The sequence below is a fragment of the Bombina bombina genome, chromosome 6 (assembly GCF_027579735.1).
Source record: "Bombina bombina isolate aBomBom1 chromosome 6, aBomBom1.pri, whole genome shotgun sequence".
NCBI classification, from domain to species: Eukaryota; Metazoa; Chordata; class Amphibia; order Anura; family Bombinatoridae; genus Bombina; species Bombina bombina.
The window spans coordinates 387,406,568-387,420,388 of NC_069504.1; the positions used below are offsets into that span (position 1 = coordinate 387,406,568).

At 37.8% G+C, this 13,821-nt stretch overlaps 1 protein-coding gene across 5 annotated transcripts in view; it reads right to left on the reverse strand.

Moving 5' to 3' along the window:
- Positions 1 to 13,821, reverse strand: part of ARHGEF37 (Rho guanine nucleotide exchange factor 37) — a 300,854-nt gene that overhangs the window by 58,190 nt on the left and 228,843 nt on the right. For all 5 annotated transcript variants that reach the window (XM_053717097.1, XM_053717094.1, XM_053717098.1 and 2 more), the window contains 2 exons: positions 12,395 to 12,505; positions 3,698 to 4,027 (listed from right to left, as the gene is read on the reverse strand). In XM_053717097.1, coding sequence (XP_053573072.1) covers positions 3,698 to 4,027; positions 12,395 to 12,505 — 441 coding nt within the window. The remainder of the gene's footprint in view (positions 1 to 3,697; positions 4,028 to 12,394; positions 12,506 to 13,821) is intronic.

The following is a 13,821-nucleotide window of genomic DNA, read 5'->3' on the forward strand; positions in this document are numbered from 1 at the left end:
TGTGGTGCGCAGCGGCATTTAGCGGCCTTCTAAATACCAAAAAGCGATGCCAAAGCCATATATGTCTGCTATTTTTTAACAAAGGGGATCCCAGAGAAACATTTACAACCATGTATGCCATAATTGCACAAGTTGTTTGTAAATAATTTCAATGAGAAATCTAAAGTTTGTGAAAACATTTGTTAAAAAGTGAACATTTTTTTTTATTTGATCGCATTTTGTAGTGAAATGGTGGCATGAAATATACCAAAATGGGCCTAGATCAATACTTTGGGATGTCTTCTAAAAAAATATATATACATGTCAAGGGATATTCAGGGATTCCAGACAGATATCAGTGTCCCAATGTAACTAGCGCTAATTTTGAAAAAAAAGTGGTTTGGAAATAGCAAAGTGCTACTTTTATTTATTGCCCTATAACTTGCAAAAAAAGCAAAGAACATGTAAACATTGGGTATTTCTAAACTCAGGACAAAATTTAGAAACTATTTAGCATGGGTGTTTTTTGGTGGTTGTAGATGTGTAACAGATTTTAGGGGTCAAAGTTAGAAAAACTGTGTTTTTTTCCATTTTTTCCTCATATTTTATAATTTTTTTTATAGTAAATTATAAGATATGATGAAAATAATGGTATCTTTAGAAAGCCCATTTAATGGCGAGAAAAATGGTATATAATATGTGTGGGTACAGTAAATGAGTAAAAGGAAAATTACAGCTAAACACAAACACTGCAGAAATGTAAAAATAGCCTTGGTCCCAAACGGACAGAAAATGGAAAAGTGCTGTGGTCATTAAGGGGTTAAACGTTAAAATTCTTGAACTTACGTAGTTCATGTGTAAATAACACAATTTGTTTTCCATAAAATATAAAATTTTAAACCATGCAAACAGTACACAAATTAAAGGGACACAAAACCCAATTTTTTTCTTTCATGATTCAGGAGTATGCAATTTTAAGCAGCTTTCCAATTTACTTCAGTTTTCTAATTTGCTTCATTCTCATGATATCCTTTGTCAAAAAGCATATCTAATAGGCTCTGAAGCTGCTGATTGGTGGCTGCACATACATGCTTCATGTTATTGGCTCACCCATGTGCATTGATATTTCTTCAACAAAGGATTCCTAAAAAATGAAGCAAATTAAATGATAGAAGAAATTGGAATGTTGTTTAAAAACTGTATGCTCTATCTGAATCATGAAAGAAAAAATTTGGGGTTCATGTCACTTTGACCCCTTAACGACCAGCGCCATACCCTGTATGACGCTGGTCGTTATGCCCTTAAGGACCAGCGATGTACCCTGACTTATGTCGCTGCAGTCCTGGGCTTCTCTCTGCCGCGATCTGGCTCAAAATAGCGAGATTGCAGTATTTCTGCATGCCCCACGAGTGAGGCACTGCAGAAATGGATTTGTTGAGTTACCGATGCAGAGAGGGCAGTGGTGGTGCTGATCGTTGGTGGGTGGGAGGTGGGTGGGCGGCCCATCGCTGTAGGGGGTGGGAGGAGGGCGGGAGTGGGTGGGACTGCAAAGCAACGCTACAGGGATAAAAAATAATAATAAGTGCGTCATTGAGGGGGAAGGAGGGAGGAGGGGTAATGAGGGCTTTCCTATGTGGGATCAGTTGACGGCAAGGGATCTGAGAGGGGGAGGGGGGGGAGGGTATTGAGGGGGGGCAGCTACACTACAGAAAGAAAATTGTATTTAAATTTTTTTTTTTAAATATTGCCTAATTTGCAGCAAACTGGGTACTGGCAGACAGCTTCCAGTACCTAAGATGGCGGCAAATAGGTAGAGGGGGAAGGTTAGAGAGCTGTTTGGGGGGATCAGGAAGGTTGGGAGGTAAGGGGGGATACTATAATAAAAAAGAAAAAAAAACAACCTTTTATTTTAGGACTGGTAGACTTTCTGTCAGTACTTAAGATGGGGGTGACAATTGTGGGGTGGGCGATGGAAGAGAGCTGTTTGAGAGGGGTCAGGGAAGGATCAGGGTTTGGATTTGTCAGGTGGGAGGCTGATCTCTACACTAAAGCTAAAATTAACCCTACAAGCTACCTAATTAACCCCTTCACTGCCGGGCATAATACAAGTGTGGTGCACAGCAGCATTTAGCGGCCTTCTAATTACTAAAAAGCAATGCCAAAGCCACATATGGCTGCAATTTCTGAACAAAGGAGATCCCAGAGAATAATTTACAATAATTTGTGCCATGATTGCACAAGCTGTTTGTAAATAATTTCAGTAAGAGGCCTAAAATTATGAAAAAGGTAACAATTTGTTTTTATTTGATCGCATTTAGAGGTGAAATGGTGGCATGAAATGTACCAAAATGGGCCTAGATCAATACTTTGGGTTGTCTACTAAAAAAAAAATATATAGTTTTGATAGTCAAATATAAAAAAAGGTTTTATCTCTGTTTAAATGTAGTGAGGGCAAAAATGATAAAAATGCTCTGGTCTTTTGGGGAAGTTTTTATCTGAAATGTCCTTAAGGGGTTAAATATCATGATCTAAGGGCTCCATGTACAAAGGAGCTCCGGAGCCCTTGAGGGGCAGGTTTGCATATGCGAGCCTGCTTCCTGCAATGTAAGAAGCAGCGGTCATTAGACCGCTGCTTCTTATACCCTACGGCACCTCTGAGGTGGCGAGGGAAAATCACAGAGAGCTCGCCCGCTCTTCGGTGATTGACAGCCCCTTTAGTCGTGTGAATTAAATGGCAGGCATTACACAATGCGATGAGTGTGTAATGATACATATGCGCCAGCGGACGTACTGATCCGCTGCCTGTATGTAGCAAAGGTGGGCGGACAGCTTCGCAAGTACATGGTTGATGCTTGTTTATAATTCCAATTAAGTTTTCAGAAGTAAAAACACATCAATTACAAAATGTGTCAAAATCAGATTAAATTATTAATTGTACAAAATAACATATGAATGGCTAAGCAAAAAAAAAACTTTATTTAAACATATTAGATAATCATGCTCAATTAAATTAATTTTCCTTTGGCTTTTTTTTTTCTTGTGGTTAACTAGATTTTGCTTTTATATTGTTTTATAACTCAAGTGTTATTCTTAATTTCAATTGTGACTTTTCTTACTGAGTAAAATGAATGTCAAATCGATAAAAACAAGAAAAAAGTAGAGCTGCTATACAATTTTTCTGTATGTGAATTCTGATTGGAATTAACACCACAGTTTACTGTTAGCCATTGTTTTTGCTGTTCATTCCTCTTAAATGACTGCCAACAACAATTTGCTCTCAGATATTAAAGGGACAGTCTAGTCAAAATTAAACTTTCATGATTCAGATACGGTACAAAATTTTAATCAACTTTCCAATTTACTTTTATCATCAAATTTGTTTTGTTCTCTTGGCATTTTTTGTTGAAAGATAAACCTAGGTGGGCTCATATGCTAATTTCTAAGCCGTTGAAGGCCACCTCTTTTTTCAGTGCATTTGGACAATTTTTCACAGCTAGACAGCACTAGTTCACGTGTACTATATAGATAGCATTGTGCTCAATCCTGTGGATTTACCTAGGAGTCAGCACTGAATGGCTAAAATGCAAGTATATCAAGAAAACTGAAATAAGGGGGCAGACTGCAGAGGCTTAGATACAAGGTAATCATAGAGGTAAAAAATATATTAATATACAAAACTGGGGAATAAGTAATAATGAATGTAAATAGATGCATCTACCTGAGCAGCTTCTATGTCTGCTGCATGAAGCCCTTGTTCAGCGAGTTCTCTCTGAAGGGAGCAGAAGTTAAGTAATATCTTGTGAAGCCACTGATATGACAAGGTGGTGCATCGAGGCAGCTCACAAAGTAGCATGGAGTGTATCGTTTTGTAGGTGTTAATGATCTGTTCCTCCTCATAAGACACATTGCCAGTCTCGCTGCCTTTATTTTCCAGATTTTCAAAGTCCAGTAGCTTGTCCATATGCTTCCGGATCAGGTTTTTAGGGCCCTTCAAGCATTCAGACAGGTTTTCAAGAGGCTGCAGAACTAGGATTTGAAGCCTTCTTATCTGTAAGATGATGGATAGGGTGTGTTGATTTCTTGTTCATTGCAAATATGCCTAACAGTAACATTTGCCTATATTAGTCTACAGAAGAATGTTCAAAAGAGTGTTATGTAACACATATAGAAATGAGACAAATTTACTTGATGGCTAAATAAGGATAAACTAAGCTAGTTTTGATTAGTTCCAAAGTTAGCTCAGTATGATCTCGGACAATTGATATTACCTCTCTGTTCTTAAAAAACAAAAAACAATAGCACCAAAATCTACTGCATCTCACCAAAGAGAGAGGCTGAAAAGTATGCCTGGGGTAGGTTGTTCTCTCTTGTTAAGAGGGAAATCCCCTGGTATTTTGGGACTGGACTATCTTTTAGGGCAAGAGCTGTCTGATATACCGCTAGGTAGTTCTTTTCGGTGGAAGGCATAATGAGCTTAAAAAAAAAAACAAAAAAAAAAACTGTACCCCAAGGGAGTACTAGTTTAACAAACATGCATCTAGATTACGAGTCTTGCGTTAGGCTTAAAAAGCAGCGTTGAGAGGTCCTAACACTGCTTTTTAATGCCCGCTGGTATTACGTACGAGTCTTGCAGGTACAGGTGTACCGCTAACTTTTTCGGCCAGACTCGGAAATACCGCAAATCCATTTACGTCAATTGCGTATCCTATTTTTTCCATTGGACTTGCATAGCGCCGGTATTACGAGTCTGACCAAAAGTGAGCGGTAGACCCTCTCCTGTCAAGACTGGTACCGCATTTTAAAGTCAGTAGTTAAGAGTTTTACACTACAACGCCGTAGCATAGAACTCTTAACTAAAGTGCTAAAAATTACACTAACACCCATAAACTACCTATTAACCCCTAAACCGCCGCCCTCCCACATCGCAAACACTATAATACAATTTTTAACCCCTAATCTGCCGAACCGGAGATCGTCGCCACTATAATAAATATATTAACCCCTAAACCGCTGCACTCCTGCCTCGCAAACATTAGTTAAATATTATTAACCCCTAACTGCCGTCTCTAACATTGCCGACACCTACCTACATTTATTAACCCCTAATCTGCCGCCCTCAACGTCGCCGCCGCTATATTAAAGTTATTAACCCCTAAATCTAAGTCTAACCCTAACCCCTCCCTAACTTAAATATAATTTAAATAAATCTAAATAAAATAACTATCATTACCTAAATTATTCCTATTTAAAACTAAATACTTACCTATAAAATAAACCCTAAGCTAGCTACAATATAACTAATAATTACATTGTAGCTAGCTTAGGGTTTATTTTTATTTTACAGGCAACTTTGTATTTATTTTAACTAGGTACAATAGTTATTAAATAGTTATTAACTATTTAATAACTACCTAGATAAAATAGAGAAATTTACCTGTAAAATAAAACTTAACCTAAGTTACAATTACACCTAACACTACAGTATAATTAAATTATTTCACTAAATTAAATACAATTAATTACAATTAAATTAAATTATCTAAAGTACGAAAAAAAACCCCCACTAAATTTCAGAAAATAATTACAATATTTTTAAACTAATTACACCTAATCTAATCCCCCTAATAAAATAAAAAAGCCCCCCCAAAATAAAAAAAGCCCTACACTGCACTAAATTACAAATATCCCTTAAAAGGGCCCTTTGCGGGGCATTGCCCCAAAGTAATCAGCTCTTTTTCCTGTAAAAAAAATTACAAATACCCCCCCAACATTAAAACCCACCACCCACACAACCAACCCTACTCTAAAACCCACCCAATCCCCCCTTAAACAAACTAACACTAACCCCTTGAAGATCACCTTACCGGGAGATGTCTTCACCCAACCGGGTCGAAGTCCTCAACGAAGCCGGGAGAAGTCTTCATCCAACCGGGCAGAAGTGGTCCTCCAGATGGGCAGAAGTGGTCCTCCAGATGGGCAGAAGTCTTCATCCAGACGGCATCTTCTATCTTCATCCATCCGGTGCGGAGCGGGTCCATCTTCAAGACATCCGATGCGGAGCATCCTCTTCTTCCAATGGCTAAAGACGAATGAAGGTTCCTTTAAATGACGTCATCCAAGATGGCTTCCCTTCAATTCCGATTGGCTAATAGAATTCTATCAGCCAATCAGAATTAAGGTAGAAAAAATCCTATTGGCTGATGCAATCAGCCAATAGGATTGAACTTCAATCCTATTGTCTGATTGGAACAGCCAATAGTATTGAGCTTGCATTCTATTGGCTGTTCCAATCAGCCAATAGAATGCAAGCTCAATCCTATTGGCTGATTGCATCAGCCAATAGGATTTTTTCTACCTTAATTCCGATTGGCTGATAGAATTCTATCAGCCAATCAGAATTGAAGGGACGCCATCTTGGATGACGTCATTTAAAGGAACCTTCATTCGTCTTTAGCCATCGGAAGAAGAGGATGCTCTGCGTCGGATGTCTTGAAGATAGTCCCGCTCCGCGCCGGATGGATGAAGAAAGAAGATGCCGTCTGGATGAAGACTTCTGCCCGTCTGGAGGACCACTTCTGCCCGGTTGGATGAAGACTTCTCCCGGCTTCGTTGAGGACTTCAGCCCGGGTTGGGTGAAGACGTGGAGTTAGTGTTAGTTTTTTTAAGGGGGGATTGGGTGGGTTTTAGAGTAGGGTTGGTTGTGTGGGTGGCGGGTTTTAATGTTGTGGGGGTATTTGTAATTTTTTTTACAGGTAAAAGAGCTGATTACTTTGGGGCAATGCCCTGCAAAAGGCCCTTTTAAGGGCTATTTGTAATTTGTGTAGGGTAGGGCTTTTTATTTTGGGGGGGCTTTTTTATTTTATTAGGGGGATTAGAGTAGGTGTAATTAGTTTAAAAATCTTGTAATTATTTTATTATTCTCTGTAATTTAGTGGGGGGGTTTCGGTACTTTAGATAATTTAATTTAATTGTAATTAATTGTATTTAATTTAGTGAAATAATTTAATTATAGTGTAGTGTTAGGTGTAATTGTAACTTAGGTTACATTTTATTTTACAGGTAAATTTGTCTTTATTTTATCTAGGTAGTTATTAAATAGTTAATAACTATTTAATAACTATTGTACCTAGTTAAAATAAATGCAAACTAACTATTAGTTATATTGTAGCTAGCTTAGGGTTTATTTTATAGCGGCTAGATTTAGAGTTGGGCGGTAGCCGTGAAAACCAGCGTTAGAGGCTCCTAACGCTGGTTTTAGGCTACCTCCGGTATTTGGAGTCACTCAAAATAGGGTCTAACGCTCACTTTTCAGCCGCGACTTTTCCATACCGCAGATCCCCTTACGTCAATTGCGTATCCTATCTTTTCAATGGGATTTTTCTAACTCCGGTATTTAGAGTCGTGTCTAAAGTGAGCGTTAGAAATCTAATGACAAAACTCCAGCCGCAGAAAAAAGTCAGTAGTTAAGAGCTTTCTGGGCTAACGCCGGTTCATAAAGCTCTTAACTACTGTACGTGTAAGTACACTAACACCCATAAACTACCTATGTACCCCTAAACCGAGGTCCCCCCACATCGCCGCAACTCGATTCAATTTTTTTAACCCCTAATCTGCCGACCGCCACCTACGTTATACTTATGTACCCCTAATCTGCTGCCCCTAACACCGCCGACCCCTGTATTATATTTATTAACCCCTAACCTGCCCCCCACAACGTTGCAGCCAGCTACCTACACTTATTAACCCCTAATCTGCCGTCCGCACGCCGCCGCCAGCTACATTATCCCTATGTACCCCTAATCTGCTGCCCTAACATCGCCGACCCCTATATTATATTTATTAACCCCTAACCTGCCCTCCCTAACATCACCGACACCTAACTTCAATTATTAACCCCTAATCTGCCGACCGAATCTCGCCGCTATTCTAATAAATGTATTAACCCCTAAAGTCTAACCCTAACACTAACACCCCCCCTAAGTTAAATATAATTTACATCTAACGAAATTAATTAACTCTTATTAAATAAATTATTCCTATTTAAAGCTAAATACTTACCTGTAAAATAAATCCTAATATAGCTACAATATAAATTATAATTATATTATAGCTATTTTAGGATTAATATTTATTTTACAGGCAACTTTGTAATTATTTTAACCAGGTACAATAGCTATTAAATAGTTAAGAACTATTTAATAGCTAAAATAGTTAAAATAATTACAAATTTACCTGTAAAATAAATCCTAACCTAAGTTACAATTAAACCTAACACTACACTATCAATAAATTAATTAAATAAAATACCTACAATTACCTACAATTAAACCTAACACTACACTATCAATACATTAATTAAATACAATATCTACAAATAACTACAATGAAATAAACTAACTAAAGTACAAAAAATAAAAAAGAACTAAGTTACAAAAAATAAAAAAATATTTACAAACATAAGAAAAATATTACAACAATTTTAAACTAATTACACCTACTCTAAGCCCCCTAATAAAATAACAAAGACCCCCAAAATAAAAAATGCCCTACCCTATTCTAAATTACTAAAGTTCAAAGCTCTTTTACCTTACCAGCCCTGAACAGGGCCCTTTGCGGGGCATGCCCCAAGAAGTTCAGCTCTTTTGCCTGTAAAAAAAAACATACAATACCCCCCCCCCAACATTACAACCCACCACCCACATACCCCTAATCTAACCCAAACCCCCCTTAAATAAACCTAACACTAAGCCCCTGAAGATCATCCTACCTTGTCTTCACCTCACCAGGTATCACCGATCCGCCCTGGCTCCAAAATCTTCATCCAACCCAAGCGGGGGCTGGCGATCCATCATCCGGTGGCAGAAGAGGTCCAGAAGAGGCTCCAAAGTCTTCATCCTATCCAGGAAGAAGAGGCGATCCGGACCGGCAACCATCTTGATCCAAGCGGCATCTTCTATCTTCATCCGATGACGACCGGCTCCATCCTGAAGACCTCCACCGCGGACCCATCTTCTTACGGCAACGTCCAACTGAAGAATGACGGTTCCTTTAAGGGACGTCATCCAAGATGGCGTCCCTCGAATTCCGATTGGCTGATAGGATTCTATCAGCCAATCGGAATTAAGGTAGGAATATTCTGATTGGCTGATGGAATCAGCCAATCAGAATCAAGCTCAATCCGATTGGCTGATCCAATCAGCCAATCAGGTTGAGCTTGCATTCTATTGGCTGTTCCGATCAGCCAATAGAATGCGAGCTCAATCTGATTGACTGATACCTGGTGAGGTGAAGACAAGGTAGGATGATCTTCAGGGGCTTAGTGTTAGGTTTATTTAAGGGGGGTTTGGGTTAGATTAGGGGTATGTGGGTGGTGGGTTGTAATGTTGGGGGGGGGTATTGTATGTTTTTTTTTACAGGCAAAAGAGCTGAACTTCTTGGGGCATGCCCCGCAAAGGGCCCTGTTCAGGGCTGGTAAGGTAAAAGAGCTTTGAACTTTAGTAATTTAGAATAGGGTAGTGCATTTTTTATTTTGGGGGTCTTTGTTATTTTATTAGGGGGCTTACAGTAGGTGTAATTAGTTTAAAATTGTTGTAATATTTTTCTTATGTTTGTAAATATTTTTTTATTTTTTGTAACTTAGTTCTTTTTTATTTTTTGTACTTTAGTTAGTTTATTTCATTGTAGTTATTTGTAGATATTGTATTTAATTAATGTATTGATAGTGTAGTGTTAGGTTTAATTGTAGGTAATTGTAGGTATTTTATTTAATTAATTTAATGATAGTATAGTGTTAGGTTTAATTGTAACTTAGGTTAGGATTTATTTTACAGGTAATTTTGTAATTATTTTAACTATTTTAGCTATTAAATAGTTCTTAACTATTTAATAGCTATTGTACCTGGTTAAAATAATTACAAAGTTGCCTGTAAAATAAATATTAATCCTAAAATAGCTACAATGTAATTATAATTTATATTGTAGCTATATTAGGATTTATTTTACAGGTAAGTATTTATCTTTAAATAGGAATAATTTATTTAATAAGAGTTAATTAATTTCGTTAGATTAAAATTATATTTAATTTAGGGGGGTGTTAGTGTTAGGGTTAGACTTAGCTTTAGGGGTTAATACATTTATTAGAATAGCGGTGAGCTCCGGTCGGCAGATTAGGGGTTAATAATTGAAGTTAGGTGTCGGCGATGTTAGGGAGGGCAGATTAGGGGTTAATACTATTTATTATAGGGTTAGTGAGGCGGATTAGGGGTTAATAACTTTATTATAGTAGCGGTGCGGTCCGCTCGGCAGATTAGGGGTTAATAAGTGTAGGCAGGTGGAGGCGACGTTGTGGGGGGCAGATTAGGGGTTAATAAATATAATATAGGGGTCGGCGGTGTTAGGGGCAGCAGATTAGGGGTACATAAGGATAATGTAAGTAGCGGCGGTTTACGGAGCGGCAGATTAGGGGTTAATAATAATATGCAGGGGTCAGCGATAGCGGGGGTGGCAGATTAGGGGTTAATTAGTGTAAGGTTAGGGGTGTTTAGACTCGGGGTACATGTTAGAGTGTTAGGTGCAGACGTAGGAAGTGTTTCCGCATAGCAAACAATGGGGCTGCGTTAGGAGCTGAACGCGGCTTTTTTGCAGGTGTTAGGTTTTTTTTCAGCTCAAACAGCCCCATTGTTTTCTATGGGGGAATCGTGCACGAGCACGTTTTTGAGGCTGGCCGCTTGCGTAAGCAACTCTGGTATCGAGAGTTGAAGCTGCGTTAAATATGCTCTACGCTCCTTTTTTGGAGCCTAACGCAGCCTTTATGTGGACTCTCAATACCAGTTATTTTTATGGTGCGGCCAGAAAAAAGCCGGCGTTAGCTTTTCGGTCGTTACCGACAAAACTCTAAATCTAGCCGTAGGTAAGTATTTAGTTTTAAATAGGAATAATTTAGTTAATTGTAGTAATTTTATTTAGATTTTTTAAATTATATTTAAGTTAGGGGGTGTTAGGGTTAGACTTAGGTTTAGGGGTTAATAACTTTATTATAGTGGCGGCGACATTGGGGGCGGCAGATTAGGGGTTAATAAATATAATGTAGGTGTCAGCGATGTTGGGGGCAGCAGATTAGGGGTTCATATGTATAATGTAGGTGGCGGAGGTGTCCGGAGTGGCAGATTAGGGGTTAATAATATAATGTAGGTGTCAGCGATGTCGGGGGTGGCAGATTAGAGGTTAATAAGTGTAAAATTAGGGGTGTTTAGACTGGGGGTTCATGTTAGGGTGTTAGGTGTAGATATAAAATGTATTTCCCCATAGGAATCAATGGGGCTGCGTTAGGAGCTTTACGCTGCTTTTTTGCAGGTGTTAGGTTTTTCTTTCTGCCGGCTCTCCCCCATTGATTCCTATGGGGAAATCGTGCACAAGCACGTTTAGCCAGCTCATTGCTACCGTAAGCAGCGCTGGTATTGAAGTGAGATGTGGAGCAAAATTTTGCTCAACGCTCACTTTTTTGCGGCTAACGCCAGGTTTGTAAAAACCCGTAATACCAGAGTTGTCAGTAGGTGAGCAGTGAGCATCAACTGCTCGTCAGCACCGCACAGCTTTTATCGCAAAACTCGTAATCTAGGCGATGGATTTTCCAGCATTGTTCATTCGAATGTGAGTACAACTCTGTTTTTTGTTAAGATCCACCTTAACATAAGTGAGGAGGAAGGTGCTGCTGCAGTGATGATCCGCCGGGTACAGGAAGCAGTGCGGGTCAAACCATGTATGAACAAGGGGAATGGTATGGAGCCAACCAAAGAATAGCGGCGGACTACCGCAAAAAATGCACAAAAAGAAGAGGTGGAAGGCTACTGAGCATCAGTAAAACGGTATGTTTATTTCCAATGTTAAAAAATACACATGAAACATGTTAGACTGCTGTCTCCTTCCCTGTTTGTTTGTGACTTTGTTCATCTTCATGTGTATTTTTTAACATTGGAAATAAACATACCGTTTTACTGATGCTCAGAAGCCTTCCACCTCTTCTTTTCTGACACAAATATAATTATTATATAGGAGCCAAGGTAGAGGTAATATACATTTAATGACCGCATACCAATATAAAAAATTGAGATTACATTTATTTATATATTTGTTTGTCTTATGTATTGTCATGTTAAAGGAAAGAAAGAAATTAAAGATTCAAAATATTGTTTTTAATATTCAGAAAAGTCCTATAAAGAATGCACAAAGTGAAATACACAATAAGAGTAAAAGCAAAACAATGTGATGTGTATGTAAACTAATAATTGATATTTACAATATATAAGGACAAACATAAAACACAGGCATACATCAGTTTGACAATAAAGAAATGTAGAGTTAAATTTTTTACTCAAACATAATTGGCGTGCTAGATATAAAATATTAAATCACTTACAAATTCTGGGTAGATTTTATGAAACAACAGAAGAGACAAGCGCTGAAACTGCTGGGCTGGGCCTTGTAGAAATTCCTGTTCAGTTGCATATAACTGAAATCTCATGAGTACCTAAGGACCCAACAAAATATGTTGAGACATACAAATGACAATACATGAAAAGGAAGCCAACACACTTGTAAATAATTAAAGCTGTCTCACTCACATTTAGAAAAATGAGATAATATTTTAGATTTAGGTATTAGCTGCAATTTAAAAAAACTACATATCATACATACATATATATGTACAAAATGAATGATTATTATCACAGCTGAACATTTTGTGAACAAAATACTGTGTATGTAGCTTACCTACAGTATTTATTTAGTTATTTTCAAAAAGGTAAACACAATTTTTATAACACATACGTCCGGTTGCCATACACATTTTATTACACAGTAAACAATCTATTTTTAATTTTCAAAACATCATATCAAGTTGTTTAACTATGCAAATAACACGTATTAGCCATTTTCTATAGTTTATTTTGCTGTAGAAATTATTACTTCTGCCAAACCCTTTTTCAACCTAATTATGCACCGCAAATGACTGTGTTCTACCTGGGTAGAACAAGCATGGCGGCGCGCAGGAGCATTTCTGATTTCTGGTCACGCATGCGCACAATTATCTTCACTCCTGTGTTAGCTGGCGCACCATAAACACTGTGCTGGATGCTGACAAAGAGGCCAGTAACCGATAGTGGTGGGAGTAGCGCACCTGAGTGCTAAAAAGAGGGACGCAGTCATGCTTGGAGGAGCATGGGGCAGTAGGATTTTTAACGATTGAGGTAAGTATTAAAAACCCCTAGACTGACGAGGATTGTTTTAATTTTGATATTGCCCCTTAGACTGACGAGTCATAATTCCCCTAAACTAACGAGCATTTTTAGGCATAAGTAAAAAAAAAAACAGTAACATTTTTAAAAAAAACCTTTACAATTACTAATGAACATTGTATATTTTTATTATTATTTTATTTAACCCTAGTCTAACGATCAGTGTAAATAATGGAACTAACATGATCCGTGCTGCCACGCAATTGGATGATATTAGTAAAACATGCCTTCTTTTCTGGGCGGTTGTAAGAGACGTTTATAGCAGATATAAAAATATAGTTTATATAGGTACTGAAGCTTTGTTTCAAACTAAAAGTAAGTGAATTTAGATGTGTTGTACTTTAACTAACTGATGAGGATTTTTTTAATTCCTTTAAAAAAGAAAAGATTTCTAACCCTTTAAGACTTTAAGGGATTTTCTAATGCAAAAATGTATATACTCTATAAGGTAAGCTTAGTAAGGGGTTGATCACAATCCTTTAAAAAGCTTATCAAAGTATTTCCAAAACTCCCCATAGACTTCAATGAGGAATTTTGTAAAGAAAAAAAA